Source organism: Corvus kubaryi, unplaced genomic scaffold, assembly GCF_017639235.1.
Source record: "Corvus kubaryi isolate FWS band 111438036 unplaced genomic scaffold, C.kubaryi_AGA036_p1.0 split1-37296, whole genome shotgun sequence".
Taxonomy (NCBI): Eukaryota; Metazoa; Chordata; class Aves; order Passeriformes; family Corvidae; genus Corvus; species Corvus kubaryi.
Window position 1 is genome coordinate 6721276 of NW_024582075.1, and position 23640 is coordinate 6744915.

Consider the following 23640-nt stretch of genomic DNA (forward strand, 5'->3'; position numbering starts at 1 on the left):
GACAGGATGAGAAGACGTAGACTCAAACTGCACCAGGGGAGGTTCAGATTGGACATCAGAAAGAATTTCTTAACAGAAGTGGTTGTTAAATGTTGGAACGGACTGCCTAGGGAGGTGGTGGAGTCACTTTCCCAGAGGTGTTCAAGAAACAACTTGACATGGCACTTAATGCCATGATCTAGTTGGCACGGTGGTAATCAGTCAAAGGTTGAACTCACTGGTGTTGAAAGTCTATTCCAGTTTAAATGGTTCTGTGAAAGAACATAGATATTAGTTTTAGTCATGGTTCTGTGTTTTATATTTGTGACCAAAACAGGGTTGATGATGCATGTTTTAGCTACTGCTGAACTGTGCTTGCCCAGCACCAAAGCCTTCTTAGTTTCTCACATTGCCCCCTCATTCAAGGAGGCTGGTGGGGGACAAGAGGCTCGAAAGTGACACAGCTGGAACAACAGATTCCAACTGATCAGGGATAACCCATGACATGTAACAGTGTGCTCTGTACTAGAGCTGGGGGGTTTTTGTTGAAGTAATTGTTGATTGGAGAGTGGCTGGGCATTAGGTCTCCATGTAGGACATACTGAGTAATTGCCTATGGTTCACTTGATTGTGTTCTATTTCTTTTTTTCCCCCTTTATTGAACTGATTTTATGTCAAATGACAAGTTTTGCTGACATTTGCTCTTTCAATTCTCCCACCAATTGCAATGGGAAGGAGGGAGCAAGTGACTGGGTGGGAGTTAGCTTCCTGCCAGAGTCACTATCTCAGCTTTTTAAAAATATACTAATTCTCAGGAGTTTAATAACTAATAGCTTTGGAAGGCTTCTTTCTGGCAACAGATATCTGAAGCATGATTCCTGCAGGCTCAGTTTCACTGTGAAGTTGACCACAGGATCTCTGGTGGTATAAGCTGCTTTTGCATATGTAGTATACACATTGTGGTATAAGGGTCTTACGATCCCAGGAAGTACCCAAACATGGAGCTGTTGCAGAGCTGCTGGTCCCACGGTTGCTGTGCTGGTCCATTTGTCTTTGAAAAGCATCACATAACTGACAGGGCAATGGAGGTGGGGAAAAAAGTGACGAAAAGTAGAAAACCAACTTTACTCCTTCAGATCCTTTAACACGTATCATTTCAGGTATTACATGTAACAACAGCAGATACATTTCCCAGAGGAATTTGTTGTACCTACTGATGTCAGATATATCGGACACATCAAATACATGATCTCCAGGTCAAGAACCCCTGAAAACCTTAGAAATCAACTTGCCAGCTATAAGAAGAAATAGATGAAAATGTTAAACCAATTAATCACATCAGTTGGTTTCTTCATGCTCAGTTATGTTGCGGTGTCAAGTCGTTTAATTCACAAGGCAGACCTCTACCATGGGCAAGCAGTAATGTGGAACAAAACATTCTTGCTTCTCATCAAAATGTTTCTGCCTCTCACTGGCTTAAATGTAGTTAGCTAGCTTGTGCAGGGTTGCTGAGAAACTGCAGTCTGAAGTTTTACTACTGGCTTTGTTCACAGATGTCATATGATGATTTGCTTACAGAACAAAGAAGAGTGTGCAGAACTTAAATATTTGTTCTGAAAGTTATTATTAAGCTGTGACTATTCTAGTAGAGGTGTTTCTTTTAGTCTCAGATTTGCAGTTCAAGTTCTTGGTATCTCTTCAGTAGAATGAGAATAGAAGTGACTTCTTACATACAAAAAGTATTACTTTTTTAAGACTGTAGATGTTATAGTAGAAGGTGATGAAATGCATGCAGGTGCCAAGATATATTTGCCCAGTTTTGTTAACGACTTTTTTCAAAAGAGAGACGACAAACCGCTTCATCTGTATCCCTCTCAACCAAAGCTCTTCTTACTGTGTAGATAACGTAGTGCAGCCAGTATGCAGTAACTGTTCTCAAGTACAAGAGTGTTCACTGTAGGTGGTACGTTTGGAATTTTCAGCACCAACCTTCTAACAATCTTTATTCATTGTGTCCAAGCCTGTGTTTTCCAAGGATAGTAGTGTCTTGGGTAAATATGGGTGGACTTTCCTGGAAATAGTAAATACATGGCATAGCCAAAATAATCATTTTGTCATATTCCAGTTCTTACTCTAAAGTTTCCAAAGAATATTGAAAATTGTAATAGATTGTCGACTTTGGATAGCCATATATTCAGAGACACTGATAACAGTTCATTAGGGAAACAATAAATAAACCAGAAGATTAAAGTGATACTAACCATTCATAAAGCATACTGAGAGTTTCTGATCTGTATAAAGAAAGATTGGGAGTGACACTAACTTGGTTTGCAATCTGAGGCCTTGTTCCCAAATTAGGATTAATTTTAGACTCAAAGAACATTAACAAAACCTTAAACTACACTCATTACCCATATTTTTAATGTGAAGAATTAATGTAAGGAATCATTTTCCAAATCTCATCCTGAGTATACTTATATCAGGTAGAAATATTTTATTTTTGAGATGAACAAGGGTAAACTAAAGTGAAGTAAAATATTGTTAGACTAGTATAAAAAACTGTCTGCAAAGATTTTTGTTCATTTAAATACACTTAGTTTTATATCTTTTCATTTAAATGAGAGTTTTTGTCCAGCCTTACAAGAAAACCATAAAGGGGCAGCCATATACCCACCTTTATTCTTTCTTCTCCCGAGAGAAACTAGGTATTTCTATTTTGTGGAAATACTGTGGATTTCAGAGATATCTGAAATCCTGAATGACCCAATATAGGTTACTTTATTGCTGTCATTTTCCGGCAGTATCAATATGTGAGAGAGGGACAGTGTCCCAGACGAGACGAAAACGTATCGGGAAAGCTGTTTATTCTGCTTGTTATTTTTAGCAGGTGCCTTGGGAAGTTTCAAGGATACCTTTATTGGGCAAGAGTAGTGTTACTCTGCTGTTATTCAAAGTTAAGCTAATAAGGTTATTAGTCTTAAGTTCTAGGATTGTGTTCTAGTCAGTGAGCCTGTTGCAGATTGGAACAGAGAATTTAATTTTTGTATTGAACAAGTAATCCAAAGTGTAAAGAATTAGCTAAATTAACTATTTTTAAAAAGTAATTTCTTTTTTTACTTGTATAAAAACACATTCCTGATTTTGTCCTTTTTCCCTCATTAAGCTGCATGATGTAGTTGTTTCCATTACCTTTTTGCTAGCTAAGGTTTCAACTTGGGCTTTTGTTTGTCCTTTTTTCTGTATGTCATGAGCAAAGTGATAAAGCTATCTAATCTCAGAGATTAGGAATGAGAAAAGTGTAGACAGGTATTTGGTTCTTCCCAAGTGTTTGTGCTACAGAATCTCAGAATTAACTAGGTTGGAAAAGACTGTTGAGATCATCGAGTCCAACCTATGATCCATCATCACGTTGTCAATTAGACCATGGCACTGAGTGCCACGTCCAGTCTTTTCTTAAAAACACCTCTGGGGATGGCAATTCCACCACCTCCCTAGCCAGACCATTCCAATGCCCCATCACTCTTCCTGTGAAGAAATTCTTCCTAATGTCCAGCCTAAACCCACCCTGGGTGCAGTTTAAGGCTGTGTCCTCTTGTCCTGTCACTGTTGCCTGGGAGAAGAGACAACGCTCACCTGGCTACACCCTTCTTTTAGGCAGTGGAGAGTGATGAGGTCTCCCCTGAGCCTCCTTTTCTCCTCTGTTCTTTTAGGCTGTACAAAAAGAGACTGCCGGAATTGCTTGTAACCTCCTTGTTCTAGGACTTTCCATCCTTTCTACAACCTCTCAAGCAACCTCCATTTGTTTATAAAAAGAACTTTTTGCTTACCTGGCAGGGGAGTCTTGGAGTCTAAGCAGCCTCATATGCTTCAGTTTCAAAAGTAGAGAAAATAGTCCTTTTCATTAGGTATGTCTAGGTAGTCATATACTCTTCCCAGGTAATACTAGCCTTGATGCTGCTGTTGAACAGGTTTAATTCTAGAGCACAGGAGCTAATCTGTACAGGTTTTACTTGCAATTTGCTTTAAATGACTAAGAGCAAGAATTGGATTGTCCACCTTAAAAAGGTTACTGCAGGAAAGGCAGTATGAGAAAAAAAGCTCAGCTGAGAGTTTTGCTGTTTCCTGGTGATTGAACTGTTTTATTTCTTCTCACCTCCAGAAAAGAGGCTGAATAAAATCTTTCCCTTTAATTAAAGCATATTAAGACATCAGTAAAGAGTTCTTTTAATTTTTAATACATAAAACTATATACTTGGCTAAATACATTATTTTCTGTCTTTGTTTGGTATTTTTTATTCTATGTCATATTTTATTGGCTCCATCAGACCATCTATTCAATGTTTGTTTTGAAAATAAAGAAAGAAGGCATATTTGTTTTTTATGTTCAGTTAATTTGCCCACTCACAAAAACAAAACTGTAAAATGCTAATTATATTGTAGAGGCATATTCCTTTCATAGGCGTATATCAGAACTTCATACTTGTGACAAATTAACTGCTAATAGCTAACAAATGCTAAGAGAGTGGCAAGGCATCATTGCTGTTACACATGCTGTTATGTTTAAAATTTGCGTGTCTGACGTGTGAAGTGTTCCATGTGTTTGTTTTAATGCTGTCATCTTTGATTTTGTGAGAAATAGATGAGATATTGCAAGTTATTCTAAAAGCAGCTGCCCATAATGATGGAAAAAGTCATTAGCCTTGGGGACATTGAGTGGAGACCTTCTAGTCCTGCTCTGTAACCACATTACAACACTGTGATGCTGAGAAACAGTTATCCTGCCTGTGATGACACTCAGGCCTTTGGCATTTTTCTTGATATCTCACACTGAAGATTTGTGTAACTTGTTTTTCATATTTACTCTGTCATCTTTCTCCACTGTTAATATCCAAATATCTCTCCTTTGGGAAGTAGATTTATTAATTCTATTTTTCAGCTGTAACAGATTATGTGTTAAAGGCAAGAGATTGATATTTTGATTGTCTATGCTTTTAACTTCTGACAGTTCCTTTTAATGTCCTTATTCAGATGTTCCTAGAACAGCATCCCAACCTAGTGTCAATTTGGAAAGTGCTTTCCACCCTCCAGATTATTAGAGAACATTTATATATGAGCAGCTCTAAAATAATATTTCTTCAGCACTATATTCAGACATTACTCTGGGATGCAATAAAGTGCATTTCTGATGATTGCTGTTAAAATATGTTTTTTCTCCAGCTGTTACTGCATTGTAGCCCTTCAGATACCACATTTCCTGTTGAGGATTACGTTCCAGTTTAAGAGATGACTTTGAAAACATTTGAAAGTTTAACTAAAGAAGAGTTTTGCAAAAAATAAATGCCAACTCAGTTGCTTTCCTACAGGTAGCAATACCTACCCAAATTTCCATTATTTCTCTCCCCATAGGATTGAAAATTGTTATAACACCTAAAGTTCCTTTATTCCTATAATTTTCAATCTCTGCCAACCACATAGCTTAGTTCATGTTACAGGTTCCATCCCTGGGATTCTGCCCTAATTTATAACAGTGACTAAGTTGGATTTTTATTTCTTAGTACTAATGCATTGTCTTTATGCATAGGAAGTTTCCCCCTCTGAGAAAAAGTGGTGTGAGCAGACCTGATGTTGCACACATTTCTTGGCCCTGGGGTAACCAACATGTTTGATGATACAGTGGAAATCTAATCTTTTTGACAAGCCCTGTTGGATGTAGCTACCAAAGTAGCAGGTATCCATATACTCCATTTGGAGCCAAGGAAAAATTTGAGCTGTTTGTTCCATTCTTCTTCAGCCTCCCTCCTCCGGGTGTGGCTTCTATCTGTTCACTTTCTCTACTGAAAGACCTTCCTCCCATCATTTCTTCCCAAACTTGGTAACCATGAGGGATTTCTTGGCAATGCAGTCTCCGTCTTGGAAGCTACAGCTTAGCCACATGCCTTTCACCAGGCAGGCAGTGATTTTTTAATGAATTACATGCACTGAGCTGATGTGTGCAGGTATTTCTACATTTCTAGAGACAGTCATATGTGCTTTGATGTTTGCATGATAACACTTCAAAACTTGCATATGACACCTAACAAAATCATAATGAAAAGAAGGGATGTTTGGATATCATGTATTGTAAATAATTTTTAAGACAGGTCTTTTCATTTAAACATTAGGACATTCTTAAAAGACATTACTTGAAACACAGAGCTAGAGACTACTTAAAAATACTTGAAAATTAGAAGGATCTTTTCAAAACTTGTTTTCATCTGTGATTTCTGAATTATTTACTTCAGGCTTTTCAAAATAATTCTGTAAATGGATAAGACATTCATTTACCAATTAAAGTCAAACAGGCTTTTTTCAAATGAAGAAGAATTTAGCTTTAAAATTAGTCTTCATATGAAAAATAAACTTCAAATTTAGTCTTGAAAAATTCTCTGGTCAAGTTTGGCAACCAAATAGTGAATTGTGACAGATCAATAGGAAATTAGTTAATATAATTGTGAAATCTTAATCTGGATTCCAAGCTTCCAACTTGTCACTTTGATTTTATGAATAAAGATTACACTTTTCTTATAGATTATATGTATCTTATTTGTCAAATAAACTGAATTATATTCTCTGACATTTTAGCAGTTTAGCATTGATCACTTGTAGTGCTTATTTTTTTGTTTCTTCTTTTTTTCCCTAGTCCTAGTTGTTGGTCTTGTTTTACATTAATCCATTCCAAACAAGTCACCTTCGTGTCTCCTGTCTAAGTGTCTTAAAAGGCTAAGAGGGAAAAGTTACACTAATAATAATGAAATAAGGGATGACTCTACCCAAAACAGGCTGTACCAAGTGAAAGCAATGGTGATTCTTTTCTGTAGTGTGAGCCTCAACTTTAATTAAAAAGCACCTGTGTTCCCGAGATGTGTGTGTAAGCAAGTCTGTCAGCCACCACCAGGAGAAGAGTGCCTGTGTACACAGCTGATCTCAGCTAGCCTTCTCTGAAGTGCTTGCTATGTAGTTTTCTATTTCTTGCTTTGACTACTTAAACTTCTTTCTTTGTGGCTACCCAAGCCTTATCTTAAACTTCTTTCTTTGTGGCTACCTAAGCCTTATATTATCTTTCTATCTTTGTCTCATCAACTCCCCATCTCTTTTGCTGTCTAGTCTGAAACTCTGTATCTCCTCTTCGTAACACCTTTGTAAAGTTCCCTGCCTGCTCCATCTTGCTTGTGTCACATTTCTGCAATGGAGCTGCTTAACTGCACATGGGTGAGGGCATGACTTACTAGCAGAAAACACCCTGTGAAACCCATGTTAAAGGCAAAAATCACAAAACATAGAGGCAGCTTCCCTACCATGGGGACAATATGGATGGCCACCATCACCTTGTAGAGAGCACGGACCAGGGCTAGGCAAAGCATCCCACTGTGGCTTTGCACAGTGGGGAAGAGGGTGAGCAACCACTGGACATTTTGTTTTCCTTCAGCAACTTCTTGAAATTTAACACTTCCAGCTCAGCTCTGCTTCCAGGTGCAGAGTATACCTCTGATGTGAAGGATGCTTCTGACATTTTTACTCCTCCCAGAAAGGCAGCAGGTTTGCAGGGTTGGCCCAAGGCAGGACCAAGATGTGCCTTAGCTTTGAGCATACCTGGCATATAGCTAGCCTTAGCCTCACCTCTAAACAGCAGTGTGGGCATTGGTGTAATCTCATCTTCCTCGTGGCGTATTGTGTGTGCTGGAGGTTGGATGGAGATACACATACTAGCAATAGGAGCAGTTGTGAGAGAATTCTGGACAAACATTTTGTTTAAATACAGGATTTTGTTCAAAATTGAGAACCGATATCTAAGACTCCTTTCTGTTGCTGTGAATTACGTGTCATTGCTGTATGTCTTTATTACAAACTGTGAGTGTTTCCAACAGACATGAAGAGTTTAAAGTGATTGTGATAATGTTAAAACATGTTCAGAGGAATGTTGTAACATGGGTGTAAATTACTGTGAGGGGTTAAGTAGTGCAAGACATTGTGGATAGTTGTTCATTTAGCACCTGAGGATAAGCAAAGTCGAAGCCTTTAATCCCAATGGTTTGTGCTTACTTGGAAAAATGTTTGTCTGACTGCAGGCATGGAACCCGTTGTGCTGGAGAAGTGGCAGCCACGGCAAACAACTCACACTGCACAGTAGGAATCGCCTTTAATGCCAAGATTGGAGGTATGTGAAACAATCTCCCACAGAAAAAAAAAAAAATGTAACCAAGGAGCCATTTGTGCTAAATGGTGCATTCAGACCTTTCTCAACAAGAGAAGGAGAATTTGTATGAACAAGCCTCACTGTGTTAGCTAGTAAAGCTCAGTTTCAGAGTGGTCGTTCAATATCAATGCTGAAGGAATTTGTGGTGGCCCTTCTGCAGTGAAACACTCTGAAACACTGCCTCTCAGTACACATCAAAAAGTAGAAAGTGAAACTTTTGATGAAAACATGACCCCAGAATTAGGACACTGGGGTTTTCTCACAGATTCAGAGCTCATAAGTGATGAGCTTTGACAAACCATAAGTGAAAGTACACATCAGTAATATTGCTGTGCATATTGATCCCAAACAAAACACTCTCAAAACATAATGCATTTTTTTGTTGTATGTCTGTGGTTGGTGAGAATCTTCTTTTGATCCCTATGGGTGATGATATTATTGCCTGAAAATCAATATTTGATCACATATTTATGTTCATTCAGCCAAGAGGTTTCAAGTGGTTTCTGTGAATTCTTAGTCATTGGCTGTTCAATTAATGTCTTTAGCTTAGTTTGTGACAATGATTTTCAAGATGTCCCCTGCATGTCTCCTGGGTTGTAGCCTGCCTGTGACAGATTGTAATACTTCTAGTGAAGTTTTATTCTGGGCTTTTGATGAAGTCATGGGATTGGTATATTGGCTTTCCATTGACAGACTTGTAGCTCAAACGCATTAATTGTTGCCTTTCGAAATAGACCCTAAAATGGAGACCATCTGTGAAAACACAAACATGTTTACCTATTCCTACACCAGAGGACAGTTCAAAACTATGAGCAGAGTAGAGACCATGTTTCCAGTATTAAAAATACCGCATCTGTTCTCTGATGGGTCAGTAAAAGTTTGATCCAAATCAAATGTGAGCACAGATGCATTTCAAATTAGCCAAAGCACACAACATCATCTTCATGTCAGCTTTCTGTTTTCCTTCTGGGCAAACAAAATTAGGGTAGACAATACCAGATCCAGGCTAAGGTTACAGTGATGCAGAAAAAAAATTTCCCCTCAGGTGAAGAGCCTTCCTGCACCAAGCTACCCTGTCAGAGTGGTTTAGAAAATCAGAACTGGTCAAGTGAGGGAATTTGTGACAGATGAACAAGTTGTCTCACGTGAATATGGCATTTAACTGTGTACCAGCAGCTATGATAGCAGATCTGTTGAGTTGTCAAACCAGAAGAGAGTTACTGCACTGATGGAAATAAGAGATGGCTTTTGGAGAAGTTTCATTTTTGAGTGGAATAGTCACACAAGCTGCAACAGCTTTGACGTGGCTTTGAAAAGTTCTCCAGAAGTAACAGTGGCTTTTTAATAGCTTATTAATTATTAAGCATTAGGAATGTGTAATAATAGTAAATACCTTCCAGGCATATTAGCTGACTCACCACCTTTTCTAAACAGAGTGTAAAAACTGATTCAGATGGACACAGTATGCAGGTAATAGAAACAGTAAAGACTAGATACGTGTACCTTTTTATTCTTAAAAGAAAGAAATCAGTAACAGTGTGTAAACCTTATTTGAGGTGCCACTTTTTAAAAGAATCAGCATTTGGAAATAAGACTTCAGGAAGCTCAACAAATAATCTGCAGAAAATCAGCCAAGAGGAAGTTCCAGGGAAGGTAGGTTAAGCATCCTCTTCCACTGGGTGAATATGTTTAAGAGCTTTGCTGCTGCTGACCTTTACTTGGCATGCCTTGGTCCTTTCCCTCAGAACAGCCATAAGCTACACATGTGAATATACAGTGGTTGTGTTCCCTCTCTACAGGCCAGATAGAGTGTAAAGATTTTGAATCAAATCATGCTGAATTAGTATTCAGCTCACTTGTTTCCCAGGGATTTAAAGGCCCTCCTGGGGTATTCTTGGAGAAGAAACTGGAGCTGAGGTAAAGCAATTACGTTCTCCTTATGTAGGGGAGCACCTGCTGACAGTGATGTTGAATTTGCTCCACCAAGGTAAGTGTCTTAAGTATCAAACCAAAAAGCATTTCTGGATGCATAAGGGATACTAAGGATATAAAGCAAAAGGGAAAAAAATCCGTCCCATCAATATACCATCAAATACTGGCAGCTGAACAAATCCACTTAGTGTCTGATGGGAAGTTGTTAACAAGATATCCATTAATAATGCTGATTTTCTTCTAAATATGTTTGTGCTCCTTGTCTCATTTCCAAACATTTAAGAACCTCTGGTGATCAAGTTTCTTAGAAAGTCTGAGCCTTCTCTTAAAATGGTGTAAGTGGAGATGTAATCTGTAGAAAAGAAAATTTTAGTAAAATTGCAATCCCTTCAGTTTTCTACAGGTTGCGACAAGTTTCTTATAAAAAATTATGCAAGGTTCTGCTTAGCTAAGCTACAGTCCCTTTCACTAAAAGGCAAACCAGTGCACCAAAGGGATAGATTCTTTTTTTTTTTAGATTTACACTTTGCAATAATCACACAAAACAAATTCCCATGTACAGAGTTTAAGAGATTTTTTATAGGAAGAGTTGGTTAGCTTGCTGTTATTGTTGCAAACTGATTGTGGAAGTTGTAAAACAGCTGTGGGGATTTGGGTGCTTAGTTACTTGGCTGGGCTCAAGTCCTGATGGGAAAACAGTTACACTGAATTATGGCACAACAGATGTATATTGTCTTCAGCTGATGAGGATTAGTTTAGCTGTTTCTTTAAGGTTAAGTCAGATGTTGATTAAAAACAAGCATTTTAAAAGAAAACATCCTTTCAGCTCAGTTTTGCATGTTTCCTGCGTTTCATTGAAAGTTTGTTCTGAGTAAAAAGCTACTTACGTTTTGCAATTACTGGAAATGTTAGGAAAAGTTTATAGGGCTCTAAAGTCTTAGAAGGAACAGTCTGCAAACACAGTCTGATAATTGCCTTTTGGACAGCTTTTGTTGTCCTATCACCACATGCCAAATGCAGTTTGGAGGATGTGTGATCAGCAAACTTAACCATTGCAGACATTTGGTGGGGGGAAGGGAAGGCAAGGCAAAGCAAGGCAAGGGCATGGCATTATTTTCGTTGCAAATATCTAGTGAGATGTCTGTTGTTCAAAGTCATGTTGCACAGAATCAGGGAGTCATTTAGGTTTGATAAAACCAAGTCATCAAATCCAACCTTTCACTAATTACCACCACCTTGTAAGCTAGACTACAGCATTAAGTGCCATGTCCTGTCATTTCTTGAACCTCCAGGGATGTGACTCCACCACCTCCCTGGGCAATCTGCTCCACTGCTTAAACAACCCTTTCCAAGTAGAAATTCTTTCTGATGTCCAATCTGAACCTCCCCTGGTGCAGTTTGAGTCTACGTCTTCTCATCCTGTCGCCAGTTGCTTCGGAGAAGAAGCCAACCCCCACCTTACTACGACCTCCTTTCAGATAACAGTAGAGAGCAATAAGGTCTCCCCGGAGCCTCCTTTTCTCCAGGCTAAATACCCCCACCCTCATCAGCTCCTCATAGGACTTACTCTCTAGACCCTTTATCAGCTCCACTGCCCTTTTCTGGACTTGCTCTGGCACCTCAATGTCTTTCTTGAAGTGAGGGGCCCAGAACTGGAAATAGAACTCCAGGTGCAGCCTCACCACGGCCAAGTACAGGGGGACAATCACTTCCCTGGTCTTGCTGGCCACTGCTCTTGACGCAAGCCAGGATGCCACTGGCCTTCTTGGCCACCTGGCCACACTGATGGCTCACGTTTAGCTGGCTATCAACCAGCACCCCCAGTTCCTTTTCCCTGGGCCACTTTCCAGTCACTCTGTCCCCAGTCTGTAGCACTGCATGGGGTTGTTTCAACCAAAGTGTAGAACCTGGCACTTGGCCTGGTTGAACCTCAAACAGTTGGCCTTAGCCCACAGCTTTGAAGCATGTCTGTCCATTGTTGCCGAGAGAAAACAACACCTAAGTCACAACCTTGTCTGTGGTGTTTTAGAGTAGACCACTTCACTGTTATCAAAAAAAATGGTGTGAATTACTGGAAGTGCCAATGGCAGTATTTGGAGTTATTGTTCACTGGTTGAATACAGTATTTAGACTTGCTAAAAAAGTCATAAAGGAAAGCTATATTTTCCTTCTTTCAAAACCAGAGTACCTTTATCATCTTTATTTAGAACTAGAGAGATACTTTAATATGCTTTAAAGGAACTGAGCACACAACTTTCACTCGTCATTAATTTTCTGTGATTATGCAAAAGAAAATGAAATCCTAGAATCTCAGAGTTTAATGACTCTTTTATGAAAAGTAAAGTTCATAGTGAGATCACAGTTTGTAGAAGTTTATTGTCTCAGAAAACATAAGCAATGTTTGTGTGAACTGAGAAATACAATCACTTTTCATTTTTGAGTCAGATACAGTAAGGAAAAAAGTCCCCTTTCAACAAAGCATTCCCTATGCTGCTTGTTAATTGGAAGTTAAAGTCTTGGTAAACACACAAGTTTCTTTAATCTGAGCTCACAAGCAAAATGAAATGTGTCTGTAATTAAAAATACGTAAATTTGTCTTATAAGTAGGAGTGGCCTTTTAAAGGGGAAAGAGCATCTAACTTGTAAATTGTGGAAGTGATCATTCCTCTATCATACAGTTTTATTACATTTTTATTTAATATTTAGCCTCCCTTTGATCACGTCACACTAGCTGTATGTAGGTATTTTTTCTTGTTTAGGTTAAAACTGGCATTGGTGGTTTACTCAGTCAGATTTAACCACAAAGTCTTACAGTTAAAAAAACAAATTCCAGATTTTCTCAGTTTTCAGATTTCAGCCTACTATATTCAGTCTAGTAATCATAAAACATCATGAGGCTTTTCAGTTTAGAAATGCTGGCACATTGACTTGTCCAAACCCACATGAATGGATTCTTTGAACATAAGAATTTCAGATCATACCTCATGAAAGCTTCTTCTGCAAGAGAAGGATGTTCACCATATTGTAATTTCAGGTTGAAAAACGTTACATAGTTGTTCATAACCTCTTGTAATTGCCTTGCTAGTGTGTGGTAATTGTTCCCAACTAACACAAGAGAGTTCTCCCCAGTTTCTTCCTTGCAGCCTCATACAATGAAGTAATAATACCAAGGTTATTTGTCAGTAGGGATCCTTTTATTACATCTGTTAGCATGATTAAAACTGTGATTTACTCAAGGAAGGTGCTGCAGTTTCACTGCAGTATAAAAGGAGAAAGAAAATCAATTGTTATCTTTAAGTGACACAAAAACATTTCAGGGTTCAAGTATTTTTTAAAATTTTCTTTAGTTTAAAACTTTGTTGTTGAAGTTTGAAGGCTGTATAGTGGATAAATTACTTTTATGTAATTTTTAAAACCTGAAGAAGGATGAAAATATTCCTATCTTTTTGATTTTTTCCAAAGAGAAACTTTTTTCCATTGGGAAAGAAGAGAGACTTCTTTCCAGTCTTTAGAGACTCTAGAGACTTCTTTACATTGGGAAAACAGATACCCAAACAGATTTTTTTGTTGTTTTTTTTTTTTTTTCCTTTAACAACAGTAAAAATTCTTGTAATCATTCAATTCAATGTCATACACAACAATTTTCTCTGGGGAGAAAAAAAAGAAAAATTTTGAGTTTGTCTGTACTGTTAATTGTATTTTTCACTCTGAAGGTGTACGGATGCTGGATGGAGATGTGACAGATATGGTAGAAGCAAAGTCTCTAAGCCTTAATCCCCAGCACATCCACATCTACAGTGCCAGCTGGGGGCCTGATGACGATGGTAAGACTGTGGATGGACCTGCTTCTCTAGCACGTCAGGCCTTTGAGAACGGCATCAGAATGGTAGGTTGGCATCAAAGTGCATCACCTGCATCTGCTTTCATGTGCAAGTGTAAGGGTACTTGTGCCCAGTGCATGCAAGTGCTCAGAATGAGGAAAGGCAAAGGACTTTGAAGGAAAGAAAAAAACTTATTTTGCATAAAACTAAAAACTTACTTTTCTTTTGTAGTGACCTGATGGTCAGTCTTTCCTGAAGTATCAGGTCTGTTCATTTTCAGCTGGAATACATCATCCTCAGTGTCATTTAAAACTGCTCTGAGGTAGTGATGTAATTAGAAATAAATTGACTGAGAAATGCTACTTTGCACAGCAGTGCCAAATCATCAAATCTGAGTTGCAAAGACATTTTAAAGCAAAACCTTTGATTGTCTTTCCTTCTTTCTTCACTTCTGTCATTCTTCGTTTCTCTTGATTTCTTAATGTAAGCTTGATGATTTTAATAGGGAGTTGGGGGCAAAAAAAGTCTACACCCATGGTTCTTTTACCATTTATGTCTGATCTCAGAGAATCTACAATACTGTGATGAAGGGGACACTAATGGAACTGCAAGGATGCCGGGGATCTTGCTCAAAAAAGTTTTATGTTTAAACATATATACGTGTTTGTTTAAATGCCATATTTCATGTAGGGAAGACAACTGTGAAAAGTTCAACCTGAATTTCTGTACCAGAGGGACTCAGCCATTTCCTCATTGAAATCTCAAGTTCTCAAACTGGGGATAAATATATGAAATAATTTGCCAAGAGCATAGATCTTGCCTACAAACATTATTGTTCCACTGTTGTTATTATTATGGCATTTATAGCAGTAATTTGAGAAGATGCCCTACAGAACCCAGATGAATTTCATTTCACCAGCACATTGCTCTGTATTTGAAATAAGCACCAGTCTATAGTGAAAACATAGCATTTAATTTTCTGAGGTAGGCTTTTTCTGATAGCAATGCAGAAAATATTTTGTATATTTTTTTGAGAAATAATAGAAGTCATATTTGGTGCAAGTCAAATTATTATCTTTATCATTTAATTTTTATGTCATTTCATCAAACTTTGTTCTGCCTGAAGTTGCCCATGAAAAGTTGAATAGATCTAAATATTTCTGTATATTTGGATGTTTTATCTGTCTCTGACTACAAAAGCTTCTTCATTTCTACTCAGGAAGTAGAAGTTCTTTTAAAAACTTACATAAAAGTACACTGATAAGAAATACAAAACTTTTAATGTTAACCTCTAATTTTCATTCTTTAAAATATAATATAAACTGAAAGATTGTAAATGCACATTGGAACTATGACCTTCCCTGTTGGGCTGTTTCTAGACCAAGAATTCAAGATGAACCTGTTCTCTTTCTTTTTAATAAACCATGTCTTTCTGTATTCAGATAAAGGTACTTTTTCTGTATTTCCTTAACTGTCATAAGCTGTGTCATTTTAAAGGATGAGGCAAATTGAAGAAGAAAATATGAGTTTTCTTTGGGATGTTTATTGACAAAATATCCCAAAAATGGGCTCATTGTTCAAGGTTGTGATTACATACTCAGCTGTTGCAGCGGGGATTACTGCAACAAGCATATTTCAAACCAAGAGTCCCGTGGAAACAAAGTATATATGGACAGATTCGTCGTAGATGTTTCAGAGATGTTTATTTCTCCAGCCGCATGGCCGGGGCTCAGCTCAGGAACTCCGCAGTCACGGGACCCAAGGGTCCTTGGCTGCACCAGGGAACACAAACCAACCAATGGGAAATGAGACTGACCAGGGGCAGGGAAACCCCGTGTCTCCCCCCCAGGGCCCCTCTCCCAGGGCTCCATGGCAGGGGAGGGACCCCAACATCTCACCCGTTTTATTTTAATAAAAGGAGACTGAAAACAACTGGATAAGCATAACAAGAACAGTTTCAAGACAAAACAAACCACCCTCCTGAGTCTTTAAATGTCTAAACAGATTCTGTGGAACATCTTAGGGCTGACAGAAGGGAGACAGAACCCTCCGGGCATGCTTTGTGGGGAAACTGAGGCAGGAGAGGGTTTAATTTCTTCCCTCCCCCTCTTCAGCCCCCCCTCGGCATCGGAGAGGAATTGTAGGGAAATGGAATTGTATAGGGAAGCCATGGGGTGAAAAACGGATTAGGAATAAACTGGGGATGGGGTAAACTTAGGAAGGGGTTCATATTGGGTATAGGGTAAAAGGGGGAAGTAGGCTGTGGGTAGGGAAGCCGCTGGGATGGATATTGTTTATAATTTTGTGCGTAACGGCTGCCTTTGACTGGAATACCCCCAGGCCCAGTAACATTCGCTGCTTGAAAACCCTTCTTTCCTTGCACTGTATCAAATTGTACAGCTTCCCCATCTCTTACACTTTGCAGGTAATTTTTAGGGTTATTCCTTTTAATGGCAGTTCTATGGATGAATAGATCTTCCCCTGTATCATCTCGTGTTATAAATCCATAGTTGTTTTTTACGTTGTTCCATTTCACAGTTCCTGTGATTTTCATGGCTACAACTTCTCCTATCACATGCTTGCGTGTTCGTCGTGGCTGCTGGTCCCGCGTGGCCACTGCCTCGCCGACTCCGATGTCTCGGCCGGGCCCCACGTTGTGGCTGCTCCGCGCTCTCCGAGTGGCGCTGCTCCGGCGCGTGTCCGGGCTCTGCGCGGCCCCGCGTTGCCATCGCCGCTGGCTCCGTGCCCTGTGAGTGGTTCCGCTCCGCAAACTCCACGCTGCTTTGAGCGCGGCCCCGTTCCGGCTCGGCGCTGCGCTGCGCGGCTTCTCGTGTCGCTGTGGAAACCGCCGCTTCTCCCTCCGCAGGGCTCTCCGAGCCGTGTGCTCAGAGCGGCCTGCCACGCCGATGCCCGGTTCCTGGCTGCTCGTGGCCCACGGCACCCGTGGCGCCTGCAGCATCGCTCCCTCACTCGCGGCCGCGTGGCCGGGGACCCCGAGACAGGGATGGGGTCCGCCATAAGGCGCGCGCTCCCGAGGGGGCCGGGCGCATCCAGCGCAGGCACCTCCGCCGGCACGGCTGCAGTCATGTGCTCCCGGGATGGCGGCCACGCGGCCTCGGCCACGGGATAAGTATGATCCTCTGCTTTAGGGGTAATGGGACCATACAAATGCTCCTCAAGAGCTTCACTGATTATAAGGGATGCACGGAAAGCTTCTCTTTGATCCCATACTTTATCCCATATCTCGTCCCAGAAACACCCCTCACAAGATACAGGAGGTTCGATATCAAAAAGTAAGTCTCGAGAAATACAGGAGAACCTTTTGAAAAGCCAGTTAAAAAAATATTCTAGATCTCCCGGTTCCAATACTTTCTTGTTTTGTTGTTCAAGGATTCGTTTAACGTCTAGATACATTTTTCTCTGTGGCTCAGAGAGCCCCATTTCCCACGATTCTTCCATAGTCCAGAGAGAATATCCAAACCAAGATGAGAAGAGAGAGGTCTAGAGTGGGTTTTACTCACGAATTTTCCTCAGGGATCGGTGTCTTGCCCGCATTCTTCCACCAGTTTGTTGCAGCGGGGATTACTGCAACAAGCATATTTCAAACCAGGAGTCCCGTGGAAACAAAGTATATATGGACAGATTCGTCGTAGATGTTTCAGAGATGTTTATTTCTCCAGCCGCATGGCCGGGGCTCAGCTCAGGAACTCCGCAGTCACGGGACCCAAGGGTCCTTGGCCGCACCAGGGAACACAAACCAACCAATGGGAAATGAGACTGACCAGGGGCAGGGAAACCCCGTGTCTGTCCCCCAGGGCCCCTCTCCCAGGGCTCCATGGCAGGGGAGGGACCCCAACACTCAGCCAAACATAGATTTCCCCAGGGAGTCACAATAATTGTGCAGTAATAATAGGCAGACAAAAATGCTTATTATGTTGTGTACAGATCCTTACTCTCCTTTTTCAGAAATAGTGAACCAAACAACAACCATATAACATCTAGGATAGCATCTGTGGTTCAAATTAAAGTAACATTGTATCATGGTTTAAGACAATTTAAGGAGGTGAATACTCCAAAATTAGTTACCTCCCCTTTTCATTTTATCCACTCCCTATTCACCAATAAGAAGAGATGAATGCAAGAAGATATAAGTGAAAAAATAACGGTTTCCTAAAAAATGAAACAGGAACAAGGAAAAAATAACGGTGATAATCAGTAGTTATAATGTTGCTGAATTTCTTGGATTCCTCATGGACTCCCCAGAAACAAAGAAAAACGAAACAGCAGAAAAACCCTGCCTCAAATGGCACCCTCCATAGATGACTGTGTGTGGAGAGACAAAGGGAAAATGGCAGACAACTCTTGCCCCCAAGATGGCACCCTCTGCAGACAACCTGGGGTGGAGAGAGAGCACAAAGAGAAAAAAACAGCACAGCAACCGAACCTCCACAATTAAAAATCACCCTCCTGCCCCCATATATAACAACCAACATGGAACAAGAGCAAAACAGAAAGAAAACCTAGAATCCCTGGAGGCTGGAACTGGGTCAACAGCTGGAACTCATGGAGGGACTTCACCTTCTCCTCAGCAAAAATGGCAGTCAGCAGGCATGGACAACTCGGACTCCAATGCCCTCCTGCTTTGACTGGGCATTGCTGGCAGGCTGGGGTGACTGTATGGAGAGAGGCTTGTTCTGTTTTCCTTGGCATGGTGGTGCAGCTGCTGTCTACCTTGCACTACCTCAGCTCACCCAGCAGGAACAAAAGAGAAAGAGCACTTTTGCCAGAATGCCCCCAGAATGCCTTAAGAAAGGACTATCATACACCGTGACCTCACTGTTCTTTTTCTGGCCACCAGATCTCAAAGAGACAGTAAAAACTTGGGGCACAGATAGATATGGAATACAACAATAGTTTGGGTTACACTGGACACATCTGTACAGGAAGATTTGCCAAAACCTCCTTTCAGATCAACACAAAGTTTGAAGATTGATGTTCTTAATTTATTGTGCATGTACACACACAGTTGTATATTAGAATTTTAAAATGGAACAGCAAAGGAAAATGCCAAAAATTTTTAAAAACATCTGAAAAAGAAATTTTGTCTGGCTGATTTAATTAAGAAAATTGAAGGTAGTGCTGAATAATAACTTTAATTAGAGCATAAACAAACTCAATTATTACTTTAAATTTATTATAGTCATGATGGAAAAAACAAAATGGATCCAATTTACATCCATTGTTGAGTTTCTTGAGAGACTGGGTTCCATGAAAAAGCGCCTGATTTATCTTAAGCATGTATTATTCCAATTAACAGCTTATGCTGTGTGTTTCACAACTATTATTATTTTACATCTGCTGCTAATATGATTACACCTTTCAAATCCTGCAGGAAATAACAAAGATGACTGCACAATTTTTCTGTAGAATTACACAGAGACAAGACATGCCTTGAACTGAAATAGACAAATCTATTTAAAGAAAGGCTACTGAGGAATAAATAAGTTCATGAAATGAACCCATAAGTTAAATATGCTTTAAAAATTCTGCCCAGGATCAAGGTAAAGGTAGAAGAAACCATTTTTTAAACCTGTCTATGATTTTATATCATGTTTAAGGGCATTTGGTTTAATTTTATTAAATTTACATACTTGAGTTCAAAGAGAAGCCTTGGATACTTTACTATCAAGCAATTTCTGCGGAAATATAGAATTCCCTTCATATCATGCTTTCAGTAGAGAAGGTCCTTTTCTTGAAAATAGCCGTAAGTGGGGAAAACTCTAGACGCTTGTGTTTTAAGTACTAATGTATTAGAACTTGTAGACCTAATAATATCAAGGAAAAATCCATTGTAATCATGCAGAATTTGCCTGAAAAAAAAATCAAACAGATGGTGGTATATCCAAAAGTAACATATTCAAGGAAAGATTAGGTATGTAATGTCACATTTTACCCTGCGCTCAAGAACAGACTTAGCATTGCATAACTTGATTGTGGCCAAATCATGTAGTAAGACTGTGCTGAGTCTGGAACAAAATGGAGAACACAAAAGCCTTCCTTGATTCATAAATATAAAATCTAAGAATGTTTTTAAGATGCCTGTCTGTGTCTCACAGTCAATAAGCAGAATGCTGTAAGCACTTGGTGGAGTTGAGCTTGCTGATTCATGGCTCTGCCATGCAGCATCAGGGTAGTTCATTTGTATTCATACAAATAAGCCTGTTATTCTGGGATCAGTGTCAATATCATTTGGAGAGAAAAGCATTTCAGATATTCAGGCTTGTTCTCTCACTGCTGCTTGGCAAAGACCTAATAGTCAAGTTCTGGATATGTGACCACTGTGGATGTTTTACGTTGAAGGGTTTCAAAGAGCTGGTTATCTCACTCTCCAAATGTCTCACCAACCACATGCTTTATGTTTCTGTAGTACACGTAAGGAAGTACATATAAATCAGCAGCTGGTCGGGTCTTCCTTAGTATAACCTAGAGAGGGTGGAGAGGAAGGGAAATCTGCATGGAAACTTTTGGCACAGGGACCTTCATCTTATTTCCGTGACACCACTCTGTTTAGCAAGCTGGACTCAAGCCAAAATATTTGATGGACATTAATGACCAGATGCTGTGTGGCTGAACCTCTTGTGCAAGCTCAGCTTGGTGCCTTCCCTCCCATCATCACTGCCCCTTCTCATCTCTCTCGCTTCAACAACTTTGGCTGCAGAGTATATGTTCAAAGTGCTTGCTGGGAGCAGAAAGGCTCTCTTACAATCACTAAACAAGCCTCCTACCCACATGCAAGAGTGAGGGAGAAAAGGGAAGAAAAAGAGAAATCAAGAAGAATGATTTCACATTTATTATTATCATCATCATCATTACTATATGTTTCTGCTCTGAAAGTGGAAGAGATTGCTCATCATTTGCAAGTGTTTAGGCAAACGTTTGCTCCCTGTGTTCTACCACAGATGTTTCTATTAAATTTTCTTGTCCTGTCATCATGTGTCTGCATCATTCTGAGTAGGATGTGTTGTCTACAGAAAGAGAAGTTGTTCTCTTTTACTTTGCCGGAGAATTGCATTACAGAAATCAAAGGTAGAAGCTACAGCAGGAAGACTTCTAGTCAGATGTGTCAAAATGGCTGGTTTTTAGTACATTTAAAGTGACACAGAGGGGTTTTTTAATGGTTTTTAAAACTGTGTATTGTGCTTTTTCACCTTGTACAGCTGTTTTTTGAGTCTAAATAACACATACCTGTGTTTATGCGTGTCTGTGATCATATGTGGACATCTTTTACATGCACGAGACTTCCTGCATGTTTCCAATTAGTTGGCAAAAAATTACTTGTTGAAGATCAATCAGAGGAATTAGTGCTGTGCTTGGGAATGGTCTCAGAAGACATGACTTCCAGTATGCTGATTTAATCTAGTGTTAAGTCCTGGCATTTATCTATTGTATGATTTGCATATATACTGTGTATCCTAGTTGCATCTGTGATATAAAGTCTGAACATGTGATTTTGTATATATATATGCTTCAACACACTGAGTTAAACTTTGATTGGCTCTGTACTAGAGGTGGATGCTGATTACATAACAGAGCTTGAAAAAGTCCTTCAGTATTTTATCATTGTATTTCTTCCTGCTGATGTCACAAGACATAGCACCATTGGCTTGATACTTGTAGTTCTAACATCTATCATCTACACCTGTCTTTTGTCATAAGCCCAATCAGCAGAACTTCATCTGGTTATTGCTTCATCAATATCCCTGTTTTGCTGATCCATCTATTATTTTCTGGTTTCTCTACATCTTTTGGGAAGAGCCAGTCTTAACTGAAATCTTATGTCCATGTCTTTGCAAGGCAGTAGCAATCTTCACAATTGAAAATAATATAGCTTATTGTTATATAATAATATTACAAATAATAAGCTTATTGTAAGCTTATAGCTTACCCATCTAAGTTTCTTACTTTCCTGTCTGCTGTAAAATGCCTCTTTTGCTGTATTTATGGTGCATCTTATGATGTTAGAAAACTCCACATGTAAGTCGTTACAGATTTTGACCAAGTGATCTCTTGGATAAATTGAATTGGAACATAGGACGTAAGACAGGAAATGACAGCGTGGGTCATCCAGTACAGCGCTCTACCACCACAGGCACTGTGCCCTTTAAATACATTGATCATTTTGTATTCTAGAACAAATCAGAATTTTTTCCCCCTCATATTCTGTTGGGAAAACATTTCATGGCCAACATTATTCTATTGGTTAGAGGTTTTCTTCTAAGTTACAACAGGGTTTTCTCATGTGCAGTTTTCTGCCTCTTTGTTCCTGGGCATAAATTGTGCCTCATCTTAAATACCTTTCCTCCCTCCATTTTTGTTTCTGATATATTTTTAGAGCAGAGTCTCCTTTCAAACTTCATTTAGATGTGATAGATATGCCACACTCACTGATCACTTAAAGACTGGTCTGTCCATCTCCTTGCTCGTTAGAGTAGTGCTTCTCCACATCTTCCAGACAGAATTATTTTCTTGGGTGCAGGTGATCGTGATTACTAGATTCACTAAAATGCTCTTTCTCTTTTAGGTCAAAATCACCTAATAACTTTGTTTCCCCAGCTCATCCTTAAAATACTCTACTCATAACTTCCTTGACCCCTATGTTTATCCAGCAGAGCCTATATTACTTCCAGTACAATCATTTCCACTCCCACCTTGCTGTTATAAAAATGTTCACTTTCTTTTGTTTCAGTACTGATTTCTTGTAGGGCTCATCACATCTTCGCAGAAGCCAGACAGACTGGTTCTAATACATTTCTCTACATAAAATAAGTTACCAGGCAAAAACTTAACAGGTTTATCTGAAATTCTAGAGTGTGTGTTGCATTTTAAGCTTTTGTCCAATAATGCAAGTGCACCTTACTGTTCTTTAAAATCTGTTCTACAATCTTAACAGTGATGTTTTGTATATCCAGTTTCCTTCTCTCAGAATTTCCAAATTTCATTCTTCTGGTTCTTTCTGAAACACGTTCTGTTTTCTGGCATTATTCTTTCAAGTGTGGATACCAGAATGGGGCATGCAAGTTTTAGCATTCTCTACACATGCACAATACTGCTTCCGTATTCCCTGGACACGTTCATACAGACCTTACTTACCAATCCAATGAGCAGACTATTTTAGGGCAGCTCATTCCCAGCTGATTATCTTCCATAGCCCTAGACTTCCTAAGCCACCGCTTTGCGAAAGTTTGTCTAGCTACCTGTATTTCTTACCAATAGGCTTAATTTCTAGGTCTTACTACCTTGCATTTGATTGATACATGTATCTCAGATGCCTTAATGACTTTGCAGATGTGCTTTACACTTGATACGATGTCCTTTTCTTCAAACAGGGATTTTCCAGTAAAAATGAGTTTAGGTGATAATCTTAACACATCATTAAGCTAATAATAGTAATCCTTTGCTCTACTGTTTGCACATAGTTAGCAACTTTTCACATTCTAACAAAGTAGAATTTGGGATATTGCCTTCCAGTGAATGAAATAATATTTAGGCTCAGTGATACCTGGATGAACTTTGATGCTATGCACTTTATTTTGTTTGGGAAATATATGAACAAAGTGTGTGAACCAAATATATGCAGCTAACACCAAGACGACCACGACCCACATCTGAAGTACA

The 23640-nt window shown here is 39.4% G+C and overlaps 1 protein-coding gene across 6 annotated transcripts in view; it reads left to right on the top strand.

The window, feature by feature from the left end:
* The window catches only part of PCSK5 (proprotein convertase subtilisin/kexin type 5), a 229293-nt gene that overhangs the window by 81960 nt on the left and 123693 nt on the right, over positions 1 to 23640 (top strand). For all 6 annotated transcript variants that reach the window (XR_006013538.1, XM_042012677.1, XM_042012675.1 and 3 more), the window contains exons 6-7: positions 8085 to 8173; positions 13858 to 14030. Coding sequence is in view for 5 of the 6 variants with exons in the window: in XM_042012677.1 (XP_041868611.1) it covers positions 8085 to 8173; positions 13858 to 14030 (262 nt within the window). In the remaining variant the exon portion in view is untranslated. The remainder of the gene's footprint in view (positions 1 to 8084; positions 8174 to 13857; positions 14031 to 23640) is intronic.